Genomic DNA, 22,005 nt, shown 5'->3' with positions numbered 1-22,005 from the left:
GCATAAGCTTTTGTGGGCAAAATCCATGTTGCATGCAAGGAAGTGGGGTTTTGCCCAGAAAAGCTCATGCCCAGGACATCTGTTAGTCTTTAAGGTGCCACAGGATTCCTTGTTAAAACCAGAACTGCTGCTCCTGCCTACATTCCAGAATTAGACTCACAAAATGCAGAGTTCATTTTGACCTTTCTCAGGTCCCTCAACTCCTTGCACCAATGGTTGTGCTCCTAAACAGAATAATCACTGAAGAATTGGGGACATGGGAACTACTCATCTTGCATATACCCACAAACCTCAGAATGTTAATACAGGTCAGGACCTGAGCCATACCAAACCAGGGAGTTTGCTGGACCAGGGGAGGTCAGTGCTTCCCTGCTGGCTGCCCCGCTGCTGTCTCCTCTCCTGGGGGCTATCAGGGCTGCTTCTCTCCATCCTGCTTCCCCTGCTGCCGCCAGGAGTTGCCAGGAGCTCCCCAGCCAGGACCACCCAACTGCCGACAGCCCCGCTAACTCCAGGAGTTCCTCTGGGTTCCCTGGCTCTGGGCCACCCAGCCACCTCTGGCCCCACCTCTGTTGTAGCCCAGCCCCGCTGCTGCTGGGGTTTTCCTGGCACTTCCTGGCTGGGGCGGCCACCGGGGATTCCCCTGCTGGGGCCAGGACTCCCCAGCTACTGCCTGGCCTTGCTGCTGCCGGGGGTTTTTCAGTAAGGGCTGCCACAGGGGAGTAGGAAGGGTTCCCGGGATTCCCTGTCTAGGGCCGCCAAGCTGCCGCCAGTCCTGCTGCCAAGGGCTCTCTGGCCTCGTGACCACACTAACGTGGGGGGGAGGGTTTCCCTGGATGGGGCAGAGGCTCCCTGATACTGCCTGGCCCCAGGGTTCCCCTGCCCAGCTGCTGCTTGTGCAGCCGGGACTCCACAGACCCCGTGTCCTCTCAGCTGGCTCCCGCACCTGGGGTTCTTTGGCTTTGCTGGACCACGGATGTTGCCGGAGAAGAGAATCCCAGATTTGGAAGGTTTAAACTGTAGGAGTGGGTGGATGCAGGCTTTTTTGTTAAGGAATACATGGAAACATTCGACTGCATCCTTTACATGATATTTTTAGATGGTATCAAGTGTAAAAATCTGCCCATATTGTAGAAAATGTAATACTGTACCTCTGGAGTAATGTCATTGTCAACTGGCTTCTTTTCTCTTCATAATAGATGGAGATAGCCCTGCAAAACATCAGATTGTGTCTGTGACAAATGCATCAGATATGTGGAAGTCGGTGTCTGAGGGAGTGAGAGGCTCCTGTCTCATTTGTACTTTCTGGGAATTTTCAATTGCAGTTAGTTTCCCGAGTTCACTGCAATGGGAGCAACCTTACTCAAAATAAGCTACGCAATTTGAGCTATACAAATTGCGTAGCTTATTTCACGTTAATTTTAAAACAGCTTATTTCGAAATTAAGTGCCAAATTTCAAAACAGAGCACTATTCTGAAAAGTACCTTAATCCTCGTGAAACCAGGTTTAAAGGGACATCAGACTAGCAAGCATGATATATTTTGAAATAATGGGCACGCTTAAAAGATGCGGAATAGCTATTTTGAGATACTTCCAGTATCCTGAAATAGCACTGCAGTGTAGATGCAGCCCTATAGAGTTAGCACAGAATCATTGGGAGGAGGAAAACAGTATTTCCAACTGTCTCCTGAATTATGGCTTATTTATGCCACTCTGTGATATAAAGGGGACAGAACCAGCCTTCAGTGAATATCCTCGTGGGAGAGAGTTTTTCAACTGACCTGTAACCAGCATAATGACTCTGTGCCTTCCTCCCAGATAGATTTTCTGACTGGAGTAATTTACTGGGCTGAAGATGCAGAAATATTTTTAAATGGTTATAAAGGTATCAGAAGAAAGCTCTTATATAAGTCAACCTGAAAAAGATTCATTGAAAGCACAACTTCAGAAAAGCATAGATATGTGGAGTTAGACTAGAAAACTGCTCAATCAGCTTATGAGTTCATAATAACCTTAGGCATAAATGTATTTAAAAGCAGAGTTAAACCTGATGTAGTTTATTTCTTACATAACTCACTAATTAATGCAATCACTGATCCAGATACTAGATCTCTATGAAAAAGTAGTTATGAGAGAGAAGTATTTTCATGGCCTTCAATGCTTTACCAAGAGAACGTTATGCCTTGTCACTCTTTTCTCTTAAGGCCATTTGAAAGACTGTGAAGTAAAGGACTGAAGGAAGTGTTCAACCGATGAAAGAATATTTGTGTGATTAAAATAGCAGTATGTTATTAGACATACTTGTATCAGTCTAAGTATCAGCTTAATTTACTGATAAATGTCCTCATTTAGAGCCCAATGAAGTCAACAGAAATTTTGTCATTGCCTAAAATAAGAGTAGATTCAGCACTGTCAACAAATTTTTACTGCTGTCAGTACTGTCTCATGAATAATCAATCCATTTCTTAACTTAATTTAGATTCCAGAAAGTTATTGTGCTGGTGAGATTCCACAGAAATGATACCTCTTGATTTTTAGCTGTCACATTGAACAGGTTATAAAAATCTTGTTTTGACTTTTCATCTGAGTAAATCTAATGGGGGAACAACTTGCTGATGGGAAATAAATAAGGAATGCCAAGATGTCATTTTTACAGTCCCTTTCTATTCAATAACTACATACCTTTCTTTTATAGCTGAAATTATTTGAAAATAAAAGGCTTGTATTTTCAGGACACACTCTAGAACAGGTACACACATTACTCCAGTACCAAAGAAGGAAAGGCAGGCTACTCTTCTGGTGTGTTTAGTATAGGTTCATTTGGTGTGAACTAGAATAGGTACAAACATCAAAACATTATAAATAACAAAGGAAACAATATGTAGAAGCAATTCCATTGGTTCATTTGTACTTTTAAATTTGGAAATGCAAATAAGGTTATTATGTCAGCCTCTCCTAAAGAATTTGCCTACCTAACCCCAGGACCTTTCATGTTAGGTTTTTCTACCAGTCATTGAGCTGTCCAACACCCAGCCTAATCAGCTGGGCCAAATGCTAGAGAGATGGTATGATATATGGGAGAAATCATTTCTCCTCCTCCTCTCAAAGGTGGAACTGGCTGGAGAGGCACTTCGTGGAGATGATACCAGATCAGTGGTTAGAAAGTGCCCTGTATTGAGATAAGGGAGGTCAGCAGACTCCATAAAGTGTATCTCTAGGACCATGTCTTAATCTTGCACAGTGACACCAAACCACTTCTGTTACCAGACAGAAATAGAGGTACAGAATTTGTACTACAGTAAATATGTTAAAACTTACAAAACTTTTCATTGAATATAGGAAAGTATTATCGTTCTGTAAAGTTTCACTGGCCTCAGGAAAGCAGAATGTTCTTTAACGGATAAGATTTTGTATCTACCAGCACTCTATAGTCTGGCAGGACCATGGATGTTCCTGAACCAGAGAGCCCCAGCAACCCTTGGCAGTGGGTCCAAGGCCAGAATCCCTAGCAGCCCGCAGCAGCATGGCAGCAGCTAGAGGCTATGGCAGCCTGCAGCAGCGAGTCAGGGACGAAGCCTGCAACAGCCCAGGGAAGTGTAGGGCCTGGAGCCTGGAGTAGCAAGGGACTGGAGCCCCTCAGCAGCCTGAAGTGGGGTTGAGGTCGGAGTGTTGATCAGCGGCAAGCTGTAGGGTCAGTGGCGGGGAACCTCCCTTGTTCCAGCAGAATCCCAATCAGGTCCAGCCTGTACTTTATAATAATACTGGAATTGTTGGCACTGTTTTTCTAGGTTACATTTCGGACAAGAATCTATCACTGTAATATTAACAGCCAAGGAGTGATCTGCCTTGACATTTTAAAGGACAACTGGAGTCCAGCATTAACCATTTCTAAAGTTCTTCTGTCCATCTGCTCACTTCTTACAGACTGCAACCCTGGTAAGAAAATAACATTGGTTTTACTTTTGCATTCATTCACATCTAGCTCTCTGTCACCTATTAGCATCTGCTTGGTGCACTGTTATACTGCTGTGTAAAATAAAAGACATAAAAAGTAGATTTAAAATTTAGTGCATGTGATTGTTATAATGCTAAATAAAAAAATGGTACATGATATAACTTTAACTTAAAGAGAAAACATATTGTCAGGACAGGTGCTTTTTTAGTGTTGTGAGAATAAAAATATGCTATATCATACTAACGGGTTTAATTTGTAATATATTGTTAACAGAAAATGTTATTTGAGAAATGTGGGATATTACAGCCAGATAGTATTACTGAACATTGAAATGGAAAGATTCATTTAGACATACTGACAATATTGCTTTCTGAAAAGAGTATCATGGCACCAATTCTGATAGAAGTCTAACAAAAGAGTTTACAGAATAATAGGCATTAATTTGGAGAGTAGGCAATCACTCTTCTTAACTGGTATAATGGTTAAACATTCTTCCCACCCTATTGCTTCCTACTGACTGCTACGCCTATGGCTCCACCCTTTGTCTTGCTCCCAGGGACTAAGAAATGATTCTGACTGTCCAACTGAAATCCCAAACATTCCAAAATAATGAGTCAGGCTTCCAAAAATCATGAAATTGGCTTACACGCCAGGAGGCTTTTAACATGATACGTTCTAGAGTCTTTTTATTTGCCTCCTGGTTTAAAGACTTTAAGATTCATATTTTTAAGTTTTGTTTTTTCCAAACCATAAGAGCTAGAAATGTACTAAAAAAATGGACACTATCAACTTGAAATATAGTCAGTTTCAAATAGTGAATGAAATGTAATTTCTGGTACTTCACCTGCCCCGTAACTCCTCTGCCATTTTTTATAGTTTTACAATTTAATTGTTCTTTTACTAATGTTTATCCCTTTCCTATGTTTGTGTGAAATACCCTCAAAAATAACATCAGAAATTGGATGAGTATACAGGAGGAACAGTAAGAGTGACTATACAAAGATGCTGTCACGTGCACATAGTAGACTCAAAACTGTGTTTCTTTCCTGAAATGTCTTTCAATTATAGTAATCATAGGTGCTATTCTAACTGTAGTTGCTCAAATATTTTCTACTGAAGTTTGATTTTTTTTTAATTAGGGGGATCCCTTTAAACAATCTTTGGGGATTTGCTTACTATGTCTTGTGGATTTCATACCTTGACTTTGAAGAATGTATAGTATTCCTATGTTTTGCATTGTGAGCTCACATCTCCTAAATGTGTAATATTGAACTTTTTGTTTCCATTTTTTTGGATTGTTTTTTTATTCCTAGTCTTGGTACTTAATGTACATGTGAACTCTGTGTTTTAATGGTATGTTTTTGAAACTAAGACTTCTATAAACTCTGTAGACTCTTATTTTTCATTGTACAGCCTGATGTGATGGCACACTTATTTCTATTTCTGGCTGCACTAAAAGGCTACATCTATACTGCAACGCTGTTTTGGGATACAGAAGTATCCCAAAATAGCTATCCCGCGTCTTCACAGCAAGCCAGTTATTTTGGGTTCACTACTCTGACATCCCTGTAAGCCTCATTCCTGAGGAGTAAGGGATGTTTCGGAATAGTGACTTATAAGCTCAAATTGCGTATCTTATTTCAAACTACAGTGCAGTGTAGATGTAGCCAAACAGTTCTCTTGCTTATTTCATTCTAAGTATCATTCTTAATGATATTTTATGATTAACAAACTGTTCGATTAGACATTCTCTGCAATCTAATTTGAAATAGATGTTGTAAATTGACTCCTTTTTTCTGTGGGTAGGGACATGATTTTGAGAATAGCCCTGTCACATTTGGGGGGGGGGGAGAGAGAGTGTGTGTGTGTGTGTGTGTGTGTGTGATATATATATATTGTCTATTAGCTTGGAGCAATTTTCAGTCCATTTTGTCCTCCCTTCTTCTAACATATACTGTCTCATTTAAGAGGCAGACACCCAGCAGGGGGCTCAAATTGATAAGCAACCTTGAACTCTTTGTTCACCATTCATCAAACAGGCAGAAACAGATCAGGTCAAATGGAAAGGCAACAGTGAATATCCCACAAATATAAACACTTAGGATGTGTGACTCTCCTCTTCCCCCTCCTGCTCCCCCCCCCCCCCCTTTGAAGGGAAAAATCAAGTATCAGTTACCCAGGAGTCTTACATTTATGCAAATCTTTATTAGAACAACAAATACCAGTAAGAATGGCAGCTAATTAACCCTCAGCCATACACAGTGATTAAACTGAGCTGGAGCACAGCTGCAGCTTCCTTGGCAAGCATAGCTATTCTTCTCAAACAGGCTGAGCAAATGAAAAGAGGTATTTGCTCCTGATGCTTCTGTCACTCACAAAGTAATCTACAAAAGACATTGAGAGAGTCGCTTTCTTCACTGCTTGTATACATCACTTCCCTTTGTTTCATATTACTTGAGGCAGGAGCTTGTTTGTCCTTTCTATAAACAGCTAATATAATCCTTTACTCATAAACTGTCTCAGACACTTCAGTTCTGATTATTATTGTCTCTGTTTTGCTTAGCTGTATCAGACAGTAAATTGTGTTAACAAATGTCTGAATCTTGTAACAGCTGGCTGACTTTTGGGGAGGGAGGGGGGAGAAGTGATACAGTGTTTCTGTGTGAGTGAACGTGTGAGTTATCTGCAAAAATAACAGCCAATTGGAATAGTAACCAAGAAATGTAAGTGATGAATGAAATGCTAGCATTCCCCTTGTAGATATTAGTTTGCATTTTCATTTAAAGTGACATTTTCAGATTAAAAATTCATATAGTTTTACAAAGGAGGGCCCCAGTCCTCCAAACATTTTGCCTCGTGTGCAAGTTAACTTGCATGAGTAATCTTGTAAATCTAATGGGACTACTCGTGCATAAAGTAAAGCATGTTTGTAAGATTTGGGCCTAAGAAAATTCACTTTTCAATAGTTAGATGTTATGGGCTTGTCTATGCAAGGGATTTTTTCCAGAATAATTATTCAGGCATAGCTGTTCTGGAATAAGAATATTCATATGTAGCATCATTCAGGCATAGTTGTTGTGTTTTAAATTCATTCCCTAATTTAATCCAAATTAAGTCTCAAAATAGCCAGTCCCTTTTACGTTTATGCATTTTTCATAGCTTGGAATTTTAAAATTAATTAAATTATTTTTATTTTTGCCTCTAGCCAGTTTTGTTCTCTGGTTCTCATGTGCTAAGAAAATATGGAAGCATTTGGCTTGTAAATACTGCAGAAGAAATACTTAACTTTTAAAAACTTTTTTTGGATTTTTTTCTTGAAATGTACAACAATATTTCTATTGACTTTTAAGTTTTATAAACTGTATTTTTACACAATCCAAAACTGGGCTTTAAAATGGCCATACAATGTGTTTGGGGTCCAGTTGCCTAATATAGAATTATGCGTATTTAAGAATTTGTGGTAAATCAATTTTAATTTGTGGGTTTTAGCAGATACAAACCATTTTAATGAGGGCATCTAGGCAGAACCTTTTAGATTTCTAGAAGCTGTATTTTCATAGCTGCCTCACCTAACATTTGTGTCTCTTTCACCTGCTGTGTTAAACTGAATATTAATCCTGGGTCGTTTAACTCATGCCAGTCTCTGCATATTTTTGTCATTGTTTTTTGCTAAATAGTATTATTTCCATATACTGTTTCTAAATTCAATTAGAATTTCTATGTTGAGTAATTGCACATGCCCATTCTATGTGCGCCCCTCACGACTGCACATGTCCCTTCCACTTATGTGCCTAGTTCCGCTCAGATATTTTTCTGTTCTTTGGTGTCGATCGGGGTGGTACATGCACCTCTATTCCTCAAGTTGCTCTGTGATGGAATAAAGGGCAGAACTATGAAAAACTCCCCTTAGTTCCTTCTTACTGCCTATGATGGTTGTTGGAATGTCTTATCTTGCTACTTCAAGTTTTTCCCCATTGTTTCTATATAGTTGGTACTCTTTTTTTAGTCATAGCTTTAGTGTTAAAATTAATCCAGTATGAAGTTTATTAGTTTGAAGGAGGTTTATAGTCTTCAATTTCCTTTGTTAGGTATTGGCTTTGGTACCAGGACATATCTGGCTCACCAGACTTTGAACCCTGTAAGTCCTGCAAGAAACTGGTATCAGTGAGCAACCTGCATTCCACTAGCCTGAACTGGCTTGGAAAGACTTATGTCAAGTACCGCTGCTAAATCTGCAGAGAATTAAACCAAGAACTAAGACAGACATGGAGATCAGGACTTCAGTGTCTTCTAAGGAAGGCAGCCCTGTACCTACCCATAGAACTTCCCCATTTTGAGCTGGTACTAAGCACATCTTCTTCAGGCAGGAACAACACGTCTCCTGTTCTGCAGAATCTGAACTCCCATCACCCTGCCCAGTACTGAGGAAGAGAGCTTCTACTGATTTTGCTTCCAGATCAGTGTCTGTGGCACCAGTGTTCCAGCAAGCATGCTGAGAAAGATAGTACAGTGCGCTCAACACTGAAACAATCATCTACTCAGGTGTGACCATCAAATCCAGTGCTGGCCCCAACCCCCTTGAGACTTGACCCTGAAGCAACGCTGTCTGTTCAGCAGTGACATCCGGACTGACTCACCAGCAAGACAGTATCCTGTTGCCATCAGCTCTGGAAGCTTGTATTGCAGCGTGTGATCTGCTCAGTTTCTTGATACAAATGTCATCATCAGTCCAAGAATCCTCTCCCCCAGTACCATTGGTTGGTGGTAAATGTTTGCTGGCTGCTTCGTCTCAGCATTGGGTATTATTGGTGCCTCTGGACATGTGAGTGCCTCGTTGTATGGTACAATCAAGAGGGAACCCAGTGATGATCTCTCCAGTGTTACCTTTTCCGGGCTCCTGATGCCAATCTCTGGAACAAACAGAAACAGGCTTGGTTGAAAAAAGCTGATTCAGCCTCAGATTTGGCAGTCAGCTCATACATGCCACTGTCATGTCATTATTTCCCCCCAAGCACTTACGCTCCCCAGGACCCTCCAGAGGTTCTGTGCATCTGGCCAGTGTAGATCCATGGATTGAAAGAAGTTGGAGTCTGGGGCCTTCTCAGTGGCTATTTTGGAACCTTTGGGGGTTTCCCTGTCCCTCCAGGTAGTTTCTCCCTCTTCCCACTGTACTTCCTCAACTAGGCATTGAGACTCTCCCTAGCATGATATTGTATCCAGTACATGGCTTGGTACTGAGCAAGAGGAAATTGCTCCAGTGAATCTCCCCTTGAAGGACTCTGACCATGGCCTGCTTTGACTTCCACTTCTTCATCACCCAACAAGGGAGTGTCAGTGGAGATAAGGAACTGGTGATTATAGAACCCATCAGGACCTTTTAAAGAGGGCAGTTTCTCCCTTGAATATTGAGGTGGGATAAGCTTGAAACTGGTCCCACAGACTGGTCAAAATGCTAGTATCTGTAGGATCTTTTCAAATGAGGCTACAAATTAATGAGACTGTCTTGAAGCTTACTGTGGTAAACTCATCTCCTCTTTCTCCCAACCACAACTGAAAGGGCTAAGGGCAGATATTGTGTCTCCTTCTAGGTGACTGAACACTTTTACACCCATCCTCCTCTAGACCCATTCAGCTGCCAATGAGAGAGAGAAGGGTCAGCAAGTATGTAGCCCAAAGGCAGAGAATTTCAACCTATTTTGCAGAAAGTGTTAGTTGAGTTCTAGAACAACTGAGCAACAGGCATCGCTGGACAGTAAAAGTCTGTGCCAGAGGTTAAAATCACAAAGGTTAAGGATAGATTTTCAGAGGACGAGGAAAGAGTACTTCTCTGTGGTGGTAGATGAGGAAAAGTTAGTAGCTGACTCACATCAGATGAGTTTGGATGCTGCTACTCTGCTGCTAGAGCCATGAGCAGAGAGGTTCATAATTAGTCATCTACTCTTCCTCAGAATGTCCAACAAACCATCCAGGGTCTTCCTTTTGAGGGACTGTTGCTTTCTGTCCAAACAGACCGCTAACAAGCTGCATGACCTGAAAGGCTCTAGTACTTCACTGATGTCTTTGGGCATTTACTCATCTGCCTAAAAGAAGTGGGCACATCACAGTCTCTCCAATAGGAAGTAATTCAGAAAATGGGCAGACGTGATAGGGGGTTTTTTAAAACTCTATTTTAGTCTTCTATCAAGGAGTTCCATAGGTTGACTGTGTGTTGTGTAAAGAATTACTTTCTTCTGTTTGTTTTAAACCTGCTACCTATCAATTTCATTTTATGACCCCTAGTTCTTGTGTTATGAGAAGGAGTGAATAACTCTTTATTCACTCTCTCCACATCAGTCATGATTTTATAGACCTCTATCATATCCCCCCTTAATCATCTAATTTCCGAGCTGAAAAGTCCTAGTCTTATTCATCTCTCCTTGTGTGACAGCTGTTTAGTACGGTCATACCCCTAATCATTTTTGTTGCCTTTTTCTCAACCTTTGTCCAATGTCAAGACATCTTTTTTGAGAGGAGGCCACCACATGTGCACGCAGTATTCAAGATGTGAACGTACTTTTAAAATTGCTATTACTTTTTGGGTTTTTAGCTAGCTATTCTTCAAATTCTTTTTTGACCCTCCTAATTATGTTTTCACACTTCAATTGACAGAGTTTATGCTCGTTTTTATTTTCCTCACTACGATTTAACTTCCACTTTTTAAAACTATGCCTTTTAATCTCTCACTGCTTCTTTTAACTGGTTGTTAAGCATGTTGGCACTTTTTTGGTTCTCTTACTATGTTTGTTTGTTTTTTTTTAATTTGAGGTATACATTTAAGTTGAGTCTCTATTATGGGGTCTTTGAGATCCTGCAGCTTGCAGGGATTTCACTTTTGGCATTGTACCTTTTAATTTCTGTATAACTAACCTCTTCATTTTTGTGTAGTAGCCCTTTCTGAAATTAAACGCCACAGTGTTGGGCTGCTGTAGTGTTTTCCCACCACAGGGATGTTAAATGTAATTATGTTATGGTCACTATTAGGATTTAGGCACATACAGTGACAGGTAGGAACCTAAGTCCTTTTATGAATGCAGTTCTCAGTGTGAAGTTCAACATATCTCTGTTGAACTTCCCAGCATAACGTATCTCAGTAGTATGATTACATTTATATTTATCACTGATTTTAAGCCAAGTACTATGGACTTCTACCTTTATTGTTGGTTTCCTATTTAATAACCTACATTTAATAACTTGGGTGCATATGTTAACAACTTGCATTTATCTAAACACAGAGAAATAAAGTTGGATAACAGCCTAAGATTATTGGGCTTTTATTTTCTCCCACGAAGAGACACTGGAGAGTTGCCTCCAGGCTTTCCTTGTATGAGTCATCTTTATGATTTTATCTTCCTAGTCATTTCATTGTTTTCATCCCAGAGCAGATCTTGTTGGTAGTTGTGGATAACATGTTGCTGCTGCTTTTTTATTATAGCTACAAGTTATCCATGTAGGTTGGCAGGATACAGAAAGTATTTGGGCGGTTCTGTGTTCTGCCTAAATACTTTCTGCCAAAAAAGAAGAACAACGCTTAACTGTTGGTAACTCCCTTATCCATACCTGCACAAAAATGCTGGCATTTAGAAAAGTTAGTAGTGAGGATAAATCTATTGTGATAATTCTTTTGTTTGCCGTTCGTTTGTTTGTTTTGCTCGCAGCCCGCAAAAGTTCTAGATTAGTACAGCTGAGAATATAAAATCCTAGCTTTTTATTCTTTGCTGAGAGGGATTCAGTAGCCTTTTTTAGAGTATATCCAAACTTCATATGTATCTTTGGAGAGAGAGTTTTCCATGTAAACTTTCAGAATCAAAGTCAGAAGCCCAAGGGGAAGTGGGGATTCACCCCAGGGGAAGGTAAGTGGTGTTGTCACCATCCACCCCTAAGGCCTCTACAGCCATGGGCTATGTCTAGACTGCAAGCCTCTTTCGAAAGAGGCTCTTTCAAAAGATACTTTCAAAAGAGCCTCTTTCGAAAGAGAGCGTCTAGACTGCACGTTGAACTTTCGAAAAAGCGGCTTGCTTTTTCGAAAGAAAGCATCCAGTGAGTCTGGATGCTCTCTTTCAAAGAAGCCCTATTTACATTGAAGAACGCCTTCTTTCGAAAGAGGAACTTTCGAAAGAAGGCGTTCTTCCTCGTGAAATGAGGTTTACCGCCATCGAAAGAAAAGCCGCGTTCTTTCGATTTAATTTCGAAAGAACGCGGCTTGAGTCTGGACGCAGGTGAAGTTTTTTCGAAAAAAACCCTGAGTCTGGACACAGCCAGAGTGTCCAACATACTAACCACCAGCCACATGTGGCTTTTTGGCCAGTTGAGTATGGCTAGCTGGCTTGAAAAAAATGGCTAGTTTGGCCGGTTGAGTGTGGCTAGTTCACGATAGCAGTAACCACTATAGCAACTACTGCTTCAGAACTGGTTGAACACCATGGCTCTACAGGGTGGAGAACATAGGCAGCTCTAATTCAGGAAAGATCTGAGGGGTAGCCCTGAATCACTAATGTGTCACTTCCTAGCCAGCAATGCCCACTTTTCACTCTATACAGGGCCCTGTGCTGTTAGCCCCAACTTCCCTGATGACAGGGAGATTTCACACTGCCATGGTCTCATCCCTCAGTGGACTTTTTTGTGGGCCTTTTTCAGGATTTATGCCTAGAGTGAATCCAGCCCACGACTTAAGCCCTCACTCCTAGATGGGATCCTCAGGACACAAATACTGTATGTGTGCATTTAGTTTTCAAAAAGTCCTGGGTGCCTTATGTAAATTATGAAATTTTAAGTTTGTGTTAATATTTTGGGAACTTTTAAGTTTTATTTGCATATTTTATTTTAGGCAATTTTAAATAATTTCCAAGTAGTTTAGCTACCACAGCTAGAGAGCTAAATAGATTTGGATCTGTTCCCTCCTACAAGAAACTCCACCTATAATGCTTTGTATTAAAAATGAACTCGTGTGTGTATATACACCAGACTAATAAAAAGGCCTTGTCTCAAAATCCTAAAAGTGATAGCTTGTCCAAAACATTTCAAAATAAACCCAAAGCTGTTTAACAAAGGAACATAGCATGATTATTATAAAACAAAATCTGTTCCATCATGGAACATTTAGCTTTGAGTAGGTATTTAGCTGAATCATGGTCAAAATTTTGTTATATGTCTCCAGTCTAGTTATTTTAAAGATTCCTGCTCAGCACAGAATAACTAAGACCTAGGTCACCTTCCTCCTCTCCCCACCCTCAGTGCCTGACGCATAGCTGGCTGAGTCTTTTCTTCTCTCCTCACCACTCCTCCTTCCTTAGACCTAGTTCTGTTAGTGCCTCAGTATGAAACGGGAGAAAAAAGAAGGAGCTCTATGCCCCTCCTTATCTGGTGCCTCTCCATGGCACAGAATACCTCTGTCCCCTTCTTCTTGTTGCCAGTTCATTTCATGCTCCTTTTACTTATTGTTCCAGCTATCAGACATCCACCCTGCTGAGAACAAAATTAAGGAACTCGGGGTAATTGTAAGTTTGAAGTGTCTGTAGTGTCTAGGCACAGGAAATCTCAATTCTCCTTATTGCCATCTGTTAGCTGTGTTTTAGAGCAGTGGTTCTCAAACTGTGGGTCAGGACCAAAACTGGATCAGGACCCCATTTTAATGAGGTCTCCAGAATTGCCCTGCACTTGGTAGAGCTGGGGCTGAAGCCCAAGCCCCACTATCTGGAGATGAAGCTGAAGCCCAAGAGCTTCAAATATGGACGGTTGGGCTAAGATTACAAGCTCCCTGTAGGGCTGAAGCACTTGAGTTTTGGCTTTGTGCCCACCCCACCTCCGCTACCCAGGGCAGTGGAACTCAAGTTTGACTTTGGCCCCCAACCTCCAGCCTGGGGTAGTAGGCCAACCTGGGTTTAAGCAGGCTCACGTTTTGTCTCCCCCACCTCTCAGGATCATGTACTATTTTTTGTTGTTAGAGTGAGTCATGATCCAATAAAGTTTGAGATCCCCCTGCTTTAGATCTGTCATTTTACCACCTCTCTGGCTCAGCACCCTCGGGATCTGAATGGTCCAAGATGAGGGATTTTGTTGATCCTGTGGAAGTCATTTCTGGACCCCTGCCACCTGTAGGCTGGCCTCCTGGCTTGCTCCCCAACTCCTGCTAACCCCACTGGGCAGCCATCGCTGCTGGGGCTCTGAGACCTGCTGAGCAGTTGTGCATGCCACACTGGAGCTCCAGGACCCACAGGGCAGCTGTGCACGCCGCACTAGGGCTCTACTGCTCTGGGGCCGACAGGGCAGCCACAGTTCCCAGTCCTGCTGGGCAGCTACGTATCGGGTTCCCCAACCCCACTGGGCAGCCTTGCCATCTGCTCATTGTGAATGCCCCAGTGCCCTGCTGGCCCCGAAAGGGTCCTTGCCACTGGCCCTCCACGGGACTCTCTGGTCCTGTAACATCCATGTCGGACCATGGATGTTGACAAACCAGAGAATCCCAGTTAAGAGAGTTACAACCTGTATCAACAAGACCTAAGATTCAGATCTGAATCTAACTGTGTAGACATATTGACATGTCCCTAGAGAATGGGAACAACGTTTTAACTATGAAAAGAGTTTCTGTGCTGTAATTCCATCGTCTGTTTGTTTGATTATAAATAGATCTGCAGTGCTATTGTCAGAGTAGGTGATGGTGATTCTAGAAAATCCCTTTAAAAATAGGCAAAGTAGTATCTAATACATTGTATTTGTGAGGTTGACTAACCATTGATATTTCAGTTTCTCTTCAGAGCCCAGTCATTCTGCCAGATGCATTGTCAGAGCACTATCAACTGTGCAACAAAATAATCTCATTTTGCCATAAGAGCTTGCTTGTCCTTTGTGTGGGCAGCAAGATATCACACAAGCAGTAAAATTGATCTGTTGTCCGAGATTATTTATTTAGCTGAGAGCTATTACCCTCATTTTTTTCACTGAGTTTATTACCATGTTTTTTTCAGTAAATATGATGATTCTACTTACTGATCTTTCATCACCCTACAGCATGTTCTTCTTCCCAAAGAGGTCATGATTCCATTAAAAAGGTCTTTCACCTGGTCATTCAAAGCAGATAATAAATAGGAAACAATAAACAGGAGCTAAGGCAGTCAAGAAGTAATTCATGAAGTACTCTTTTATTTGCAATGGCTTTCATCTCTTTGTAAATCCCTACCCCCACTCCTCTCCAGAAGATACTTGCTAGTTCCAGACTAACAATGCCAAAATCAAATAATTTTTCTAATTATTTTGTCGCATTTTTCATTGGACCAGAAGCCAATTTTTTCAGGCAATTTTTATTTTTAGCGACAGCTCATTTAACAGTGTTGACTGGGTCTGTCTTTAAAATTGACACTGCTACAGATTTTTCCAGGGCAATCCTTTCCTTACTATTGTCATTCTTCAATAACTGAGTGTGGAACGTAAATGGTTTTATGCCCTGAGAAGCACAACTGATCTTCCTTTCTTGTTCCTTTAGAAACAACTTGTTCATTATTATGGCCTCTCACAACATCTGCATTAAACAATAGACCTATTTCTTACTGTTTCACATTTTCCTGCACATCCTGCAGTGCACATTATATACCTACATTGAGCTGGAGATTTTTCAAACGAGGCTATCACTTATTCCAGAATGAACTCATACCATCAGATTGTTTGAGCTTTTCGAGGCATTAGGCTCTCTTTTCTCCTAATCACTCATGTCTTTTCACTGTTGTTTTGCTGTTTCCCCAGTTTTTCTGAGGGGATCCTCATCTTTCACTAATCACTTGACTAAATCCAAATGATTTGCTTACCCTTTAAGCTAAGGCATAGCCACTTAGGATATAGCCATAGCGCAGTTGAACACCTGTGGCTGGCTCCTGATAGCTGACTTGGTTTACAGCTGTTTAATTGTAGAGAGTAAACACATTCAGGCTTGGACTAGAGCCGAATGCCTACTCCTCAATTACATATACTTAGGCCCAGATTTTTAATGTTAGTTAGGCAGCTAGTAGGATTTTCCAAAGCATGAAGGCACCTTTGTCCCACTGTGATCAATGGGAATTAGGGCCAGTTTCAAGAGCATCTAGGTGTTATCTGCATCAATAGGCATCTCTAGGCACCTAAATATCTTGAAAAATCTGGCCATTACATATCTGCATAATTTTACGCACGTAAGTAGATCTAGATGTACTTCCTTAATGTATGTGATTAGCATGTACAGTTGTGCATGTGTGAAAATATTTGCAGGATTGGATCTAAACTATAGTATCGTATACTGATAATTATACACAGATTGGTAATGAAGAAAATGAAATTACTTTTCCAGTAAGAGCATATAAAATGTTAGAGATTTTATTTCAGTTCAGTGGACTACCTCTCCATCAGCATGAGTCCCTGATTGCAGGGATCATTACAGCAACAGGGAAAGCATTCATTAAATAGAAAATAGTTCATAGCTCTCAGAGAGAGGACTTAATACTATGATGTCTCTTTTAGTCTCTACAGTAATCATCTTTGAATAGGAATAGGTCTTAATTGTGTGGGGAAAGGGTGCTGTATTTATGTAGATCTAAATCTTTGTGCACCTTCAAGTTGAATGTGCAGAACACCTGATGTGTGCAAATTAAGATGTTATTAATACCAACAGATGTGAGCAGACATCTATACAGATAAAAATTGTCATTAAACACTCTTCCCCCCCCCCCCATTAAAATATCAATACAGGCATAAGAAAGTTGCATGAAAATACTTAGTTTAAAACCATACTAAGAGAAAATCAGTATTCAGAAGAATGAGTGCTCTAATAAAACCGTCTGGAGTTACTTATATAAGAATAGATTCAGAGTGTGTTACAATTTAAAGAGTAAAGCAAGTGGCACGGATTACATTTTTAAGGTAATATGTATTCTGTGGTGTCTTAAACATACGTTAGAAATTAGATACCATTCCAAACTGAGTTATGCATGCATTTACCTTACTTCTTTCTTACCCGACATATTCACAATTGTACAGCAAAAAGTGTAAATTAAATTTATTAATTTAAACAAGTTTAAATACTATTAAACTGAAACAGACTAATATTCTGCCTACTCATATATACTGTCTTCAAGATTGGCGAGTGCCAGGAGATTCAGTGAAAGGTGTTAAAATTCCCTGAAGTCCCTTAATCATGTACTACACAAGACAAATTTCTTTCCTGACCACTTAACTAATGATCATGTATTGAAGCGCGAGCACTGTTGACCCTTGGAAATTTAACTTACATTACAATGTTTTGTGTTTGTAAATCTTTTTGAATCTTCCTCCATTGTTTGCCTCAGTAGGATCCTGAAATAAGACAATGAATTCCACATGCTTAATTATTTGGTTTTTAAAGCAATTATTTCCTTTTTATTTTTTTCTAAATGTGTAGCTTTTATTTTGTATGTCCCATTATTATGGGAAAAGATAACTAGGAGAATCTGACTGTCATTTTTCTACATCATTAATTATTTTGTAGCTCTCATATCTTTTCTTGCTCTTCTCCTTTCCAGAATAAATAATTTTAGTCCTTAATAATTTGGTTTTGGGGAAGTGCCTCTAAGTATTTTTGTAGTTCTTCTCTGTGCCTTTAATACTTTGTCTTTGTCTTTATTTAAGATGAAGTGAGAGACTTAACTTTAGTCACAATGAGGTCCTATCATTAGTTTATTAAATGAGACCTAATTAATGAGCTAATCAAACCCAAATCAACAAGTAATAGAGATGTAGCCGTGTTAGTCTGGTCTTGCTGAAACAAAAGGCAGGACTATGCAGCACTTCAGAGACTAACAAGATGGTTTATTAGGTGATGAAGTGGGTCTGGCCCACGAAAGCTCATCACCTAATAAACCATCTTGTTAGTCTTTAAAGTGCTACATAGTCCTGTCTTTTGTTTCAAATCAACAAGGATTTCAGATCTAAAGCTCAACAGACATGAGATATAAATAAAAAAGGAATACAGTGAACAGTAGTCGTTAAGGGTCAGATTCTGTAAGTCCCGTTACCTTTAGGATAAACTGATGAACTGGGATGCTAGTGTTACTGATTTTAAGTATGCCTTAATATTGTCTTTTGAAGTGGTTTAAAGTCATTGTCTTCAAAATCATGAATAGACAGAGCAAATATGCTTTTAAAAAAAAAGCTAGCAAAAATAAGCCATAAAAGATGTGATAAATATACAATTACAAATCTTAAATGTGTAGTGATTTCGCATCTGGGAAAGTTCGTATTTAGGAGGCAGTGAAAATAGATTTTTACATTAGTCCTAACAGAATCAATGTGGTCTGCTGATTTATGTTTAATCTTAAAGGATTTTAAATTGAGAATAATTGATAGGTTCCACAGACTCAGAATAAGAGGTCCATTCTCCTCTCAGTCAGTATTTGTAACTCCAAATACTACTAGAAATATCATAAAGTGCATCAACTCAGAGGGGAATAGAGCCTTTACATTACACATGATGAATCCTTGTGAAATTTGCCATGAAAACACTGTACTACACTTGCCATAGAATGACTCAGTTATTTTACTTATTTTTGTTTCTAAAATAGTCAGCGTTAAAGACTACATGTTTTACTTAAAAATAGCCTGCGCCTTACTGTGTGCAGTATTTTCTTACTACGACAGATAGGTGCATGAACCTGAAACAAAACATTTTATTAAAAGGCGGTTAAGATCATAAAAACTCCTTCCCCAGAATACAAGCAGTGCCTTATCAGTGTTTCTAAACTTATCCTCTTTTAATCGAGTAGTCAGAATTTGCCAGTAAACCCAGGTGACAGATCACCAGTTCATATGAATCAGCAGACTATCCCAAGATGAGGAGCTTGCCCAAGCTGTTCATCCATTTTTTTTAGACAGTTATTTTTAACTCTCTCTTGTTTTTATCCATGGGAAGGGAATGGGCAGAATAAAGATTATTATTTTTTTACAAGGCACAACAACCTATAAAATGCTTCATTGCCTTTTTGTGTTTTGCAAAGGCAAGTCCAATTTCTAGTTCTGGGTCTTTTACATAGCCCTTTCTAGTTGGCCACAACAAACTACATACCTCTGATTAGCTCAGCACCTTTAATGGTCTTCCACATCTTAAGCTATGCTTTACCCTTGTTCACAGAACAGATCACTTCCATTATTCTTGAAGTTTCTGAAAATAAGCTTGCTACATCAACATTGGCTGACCTTGGCCCTCTAGCATTTTCACCATAACAGTGCAGTAACATGTCTGAAAACCTCATAACCAACTGTCAGATGCACAAAGCTTACAGCCATGGCTATAAATCATCAGGCTATCCAACCCACTGCTTTTGTAAATAACATTCCAGAAACCTGTGTTCCTGAACAGTTCTGGTTTTACATCTTTGCACGTGGTTTTAGTTTGTTCTGTTGCAAGAGTAACTGACACAATTCAATATTGTTATGAATTTTTGCAGCCATCACATAGCATCAGATAAAGCCATTTATTTGCTGTTTGCTGCTCTGGTATCCCTGATTTCTGAGCAGCAAGATCTTTAAATTCATGGCAGGACTTCATGGCAGTAGCTGGAAGACAGGACATTTATGTGAACAATACACACATTCTCTCTCTCTCTCTCTCTCTCTCTGTGTGTGGGGGGGGGGGCGGGGGCTTAAGGGTGTCCAGTTTTAAGAATGGTCTGCTGTATTAAGATATAACATTCATGATTTTGGAGCTGTTTATGGTTCATCAGGTGCATAATGCTTAATAAGAGGGACACATCCACAAAATGGAACATGTTTCATTCTTAGGTAAATTGTTATTTAAGTAACACTTAATATTAAAATCTGTGTGTTCAACAAATGATTCTGCATTTATTATAGTGCTGCTGTTAAAACGAATCTTGGGCTTTAAATATACTGGCCACCTTTTTTAACCGTTTAAATTACAGTGGTGCCTTATCTCTACTAATGAGTTTGCTTTAAGAAATGCCCCAGATAGATTTTATGGAATGCTTATGTTAACTGGTAACAGTTCCCAAAGTTTTCTAGCTTTCTTAAAAATCATACGTACCTGCCTACTTCAGCAGCATGGCTAATGATCAAATAGACCATCCCAAATTTAGAATTTTACAAATATGAATCTATTATTGCCATATCTGATTCTAAATTAAAGCGGCTGCTTTTGATTATTTTGAGACTTGACACATACGAGGGAAAGTATTTCTTCCATTTTTTTTCCGGGCTGGTTCCTCGAATTAAGTTGCAGGTTTTTCTCAGTTCTTCAACATGCTTCTGATTTGTTCTTACAATCGGTTCAAATTCTGGCTGATGTTTTATTTAGTCTCTTTGGGCTGGATCCTGGAGCACAGGGTTGAGCTTGGCCTTCCTGGTTCCACAACTCTTCCCCCCAACAAAGAGACCGGTCTAGAGGCTTTGCATGAGAGGAACAGAGTGGTTTTCTTCTGCAAAAATGGGACTGTGAATAGGCTGCTACCACACAGAAAACTGGTGCGCTTTAAAGCTGATACTGTGTATATCTGTGCGATGTAAGCTTAATAACAAGAAAATACTATTTGATTATGAGTTCAGTTAGACATTAGAAAATTTCCCAAACAATATAGTGGAAATCCTATCTGTAGGGCCTTTTAATAGTTGACTAGATAAAGAAGCAAAGGACTGGAAAAGCATACTTTAGGGAACAGTACTGTACTGGCAGGAAGATAGTCTAAATGATCGGATGGGTCTTTTCCATCTTTAATTCCATGATTCCATTATCTCTCTCCTCTTTCAGTCTCCTAGAAACCATCTGAAGCCATTTATATGGTTAATTTGCTCTTTGCTTCAAAATATCAATGCAAAAGATGTCTCAAAGAGAATTATATCTCATATGCAGTGTTTGCTGCTAGCTGAGCACTTGGGTTCGCCACCCAAGAGAGTCAAACTCCTCCCAGCTGATTTAGCAGAGCGCCCACAACCAGCAGCATGTATTTCTACTAGTGGTGCACATCTTCACATGCCTCAGGGCACATAACAAAATTTATTCCACACATGAATGGACAAATTTAGAGGGAACATTGCCCATAAGTGATGCCAGAATCACTGGCTAAATTCTATAACCTGCGTTATGCAGGTCATAGGTGACTCGTGGTAGCACTCAAGAGGTGCACCACAACCCATGCCTCCACCAAAATTTTAATTGCTAAATGGGGAGCCCCTGCATGCTCCCTTCTTGCTTCTGTGGGTGACCCTCCCTGCCCCCCTTTTTCCCCACCCCACTCCCTGCAGGCACCAGTTGCTGATGCAGGTGATCAGACTAGATCAGGGGTGGGCAAGATCCCTCCGAAGGCTGGATCCAGCTCACCAAGCCTTTTGATTCAACCCATGGCTACTCTGCCATTCCCTCAGGCTAATCGAGACTTGGGGATGAGGGAGCACACCAAATCTCCCTTCCTCCCTCCTGCCAGGGCTGTGCGGCACCAGAGGGAACTGCCAGCTGTTCAAAACAGCTAGCGGTTCTCTCTAGGCACCATGCGCCACTGGCAGGGTGAAAGCGAGGGGCAAAGACTTCACATGCTCCCCTGCCTCCAAGCCGTGATTGGCCTAGGGGTTGGGGGAGTGCACAACGTCTCCTTGTGGCTCCTAGAGGGAACTGCCAGCTGTTTTGAACAGACGGAAGTTCTCTCTGGGCACCATGAACTCCTGGCAGGGTCAGGGTGCCAAGACTTCACATGCTCCCCCACCCTCATGCCAGTCAGAGTTAGGTTTGCCAGATGCTTACACCAAAAGTGGCAGGGAAAAAAACTTGATTGAGCAAAAAAACCCAAACCAGGAGACAAAAAGTTGTTGAGGAAACTGTGCCTTTAAGAATCCCCTCACTCCTCACTCCCCCGGCCAGCCTTCTGTGGAAGAATAACAGAAAATACTGGTCATTTTCTGTTTTTGTTTTTGTTTTTGTTTTTTTTTACCGGACAGGGGCCAGAAATAACGGGCTGTCCAGGTGAAAACCGGACACCTGGCAACCCTAAACAGGGTCTGTGGGTACAGGAGCATG

General features: G+C 40.5%; 1 protein-coding gene and 1 long non-coding RNA gene across 3 annotated transcripts in view; one reads left to right on the top strand and one right to left on the bottom strand.

Moving 5' to 3' along the window:
• LOC112547627 (uncharacterized) overlaps positions 1 to 22,005 on the bottom strand; it is a 132,227-nt gene that overhangs the window by 1,530 nt on the left and 108,692 nt on the right. Inside the window, exons 4-9 of the long non-coding RNA XR_003091389.2 lie at positions 17,240 to 17,303; positions 14,976 to 15,046; positions 8,591 to 8,863; positions 2,681 to 2,828; positions 1,780 to 1,914; positions 1,149 to 1,208 (exon numbers count right to left, since the gene is read on the bottom strand). This is a non-coding gene — a long non-coding RNA (uncharacterized LOC112547627). The remainder of the gene's footprint in view (positions 1 to 1,148; positions 1,209 to 1,779; positions 1,915 to 2,680; positions 2,829 to 8,590; positions 8,864 to 14,975; positions 15,047 to 17,239; positions 17,304 to 22,005) is intronic.
• The window catches only part of LOC102450669 (ubiquitin-conjugating enzyme E2 E2), a 299,468-nt gene that overhangs the window by 262,943 nt on the left and 14,520 nt on the right, over positions 1 to 22,005 (top strand). For both annotated transcript variants that reach the window (XM_075922064.1, XM_075922063.1), the window contains one exon: positions 3,787 to 3,934. In XM_075922064.1, the coding sequence (XP_075778179.1) occupies positions 3,787 to 3,934 (148 nt within the window). The remainder of the gene's footprint in view (positions 1 to 3,786; positions 3,935 to 22,005) is intronic.

This window comes from Pelodiscus sinensis, chromosome 2 (genome assembly GCF_049634645.1).
Source record: "Pelodiscus sinensis isolate JC-2024 chromosome 2, ASM4963464v1, whole genome shotgun sequence".
Taxonomy (NCBI): Eukaryota; Metazoa; Chordata; order Testudines; family Trionychidae; genus Pelodiscus; species Pelodiscus sinensis.
The sequence above is the reverse complement of the archived record's forward strand: the minus strand, read 5'-3'. Positions and strand labels throughout refer to the sequence as shown.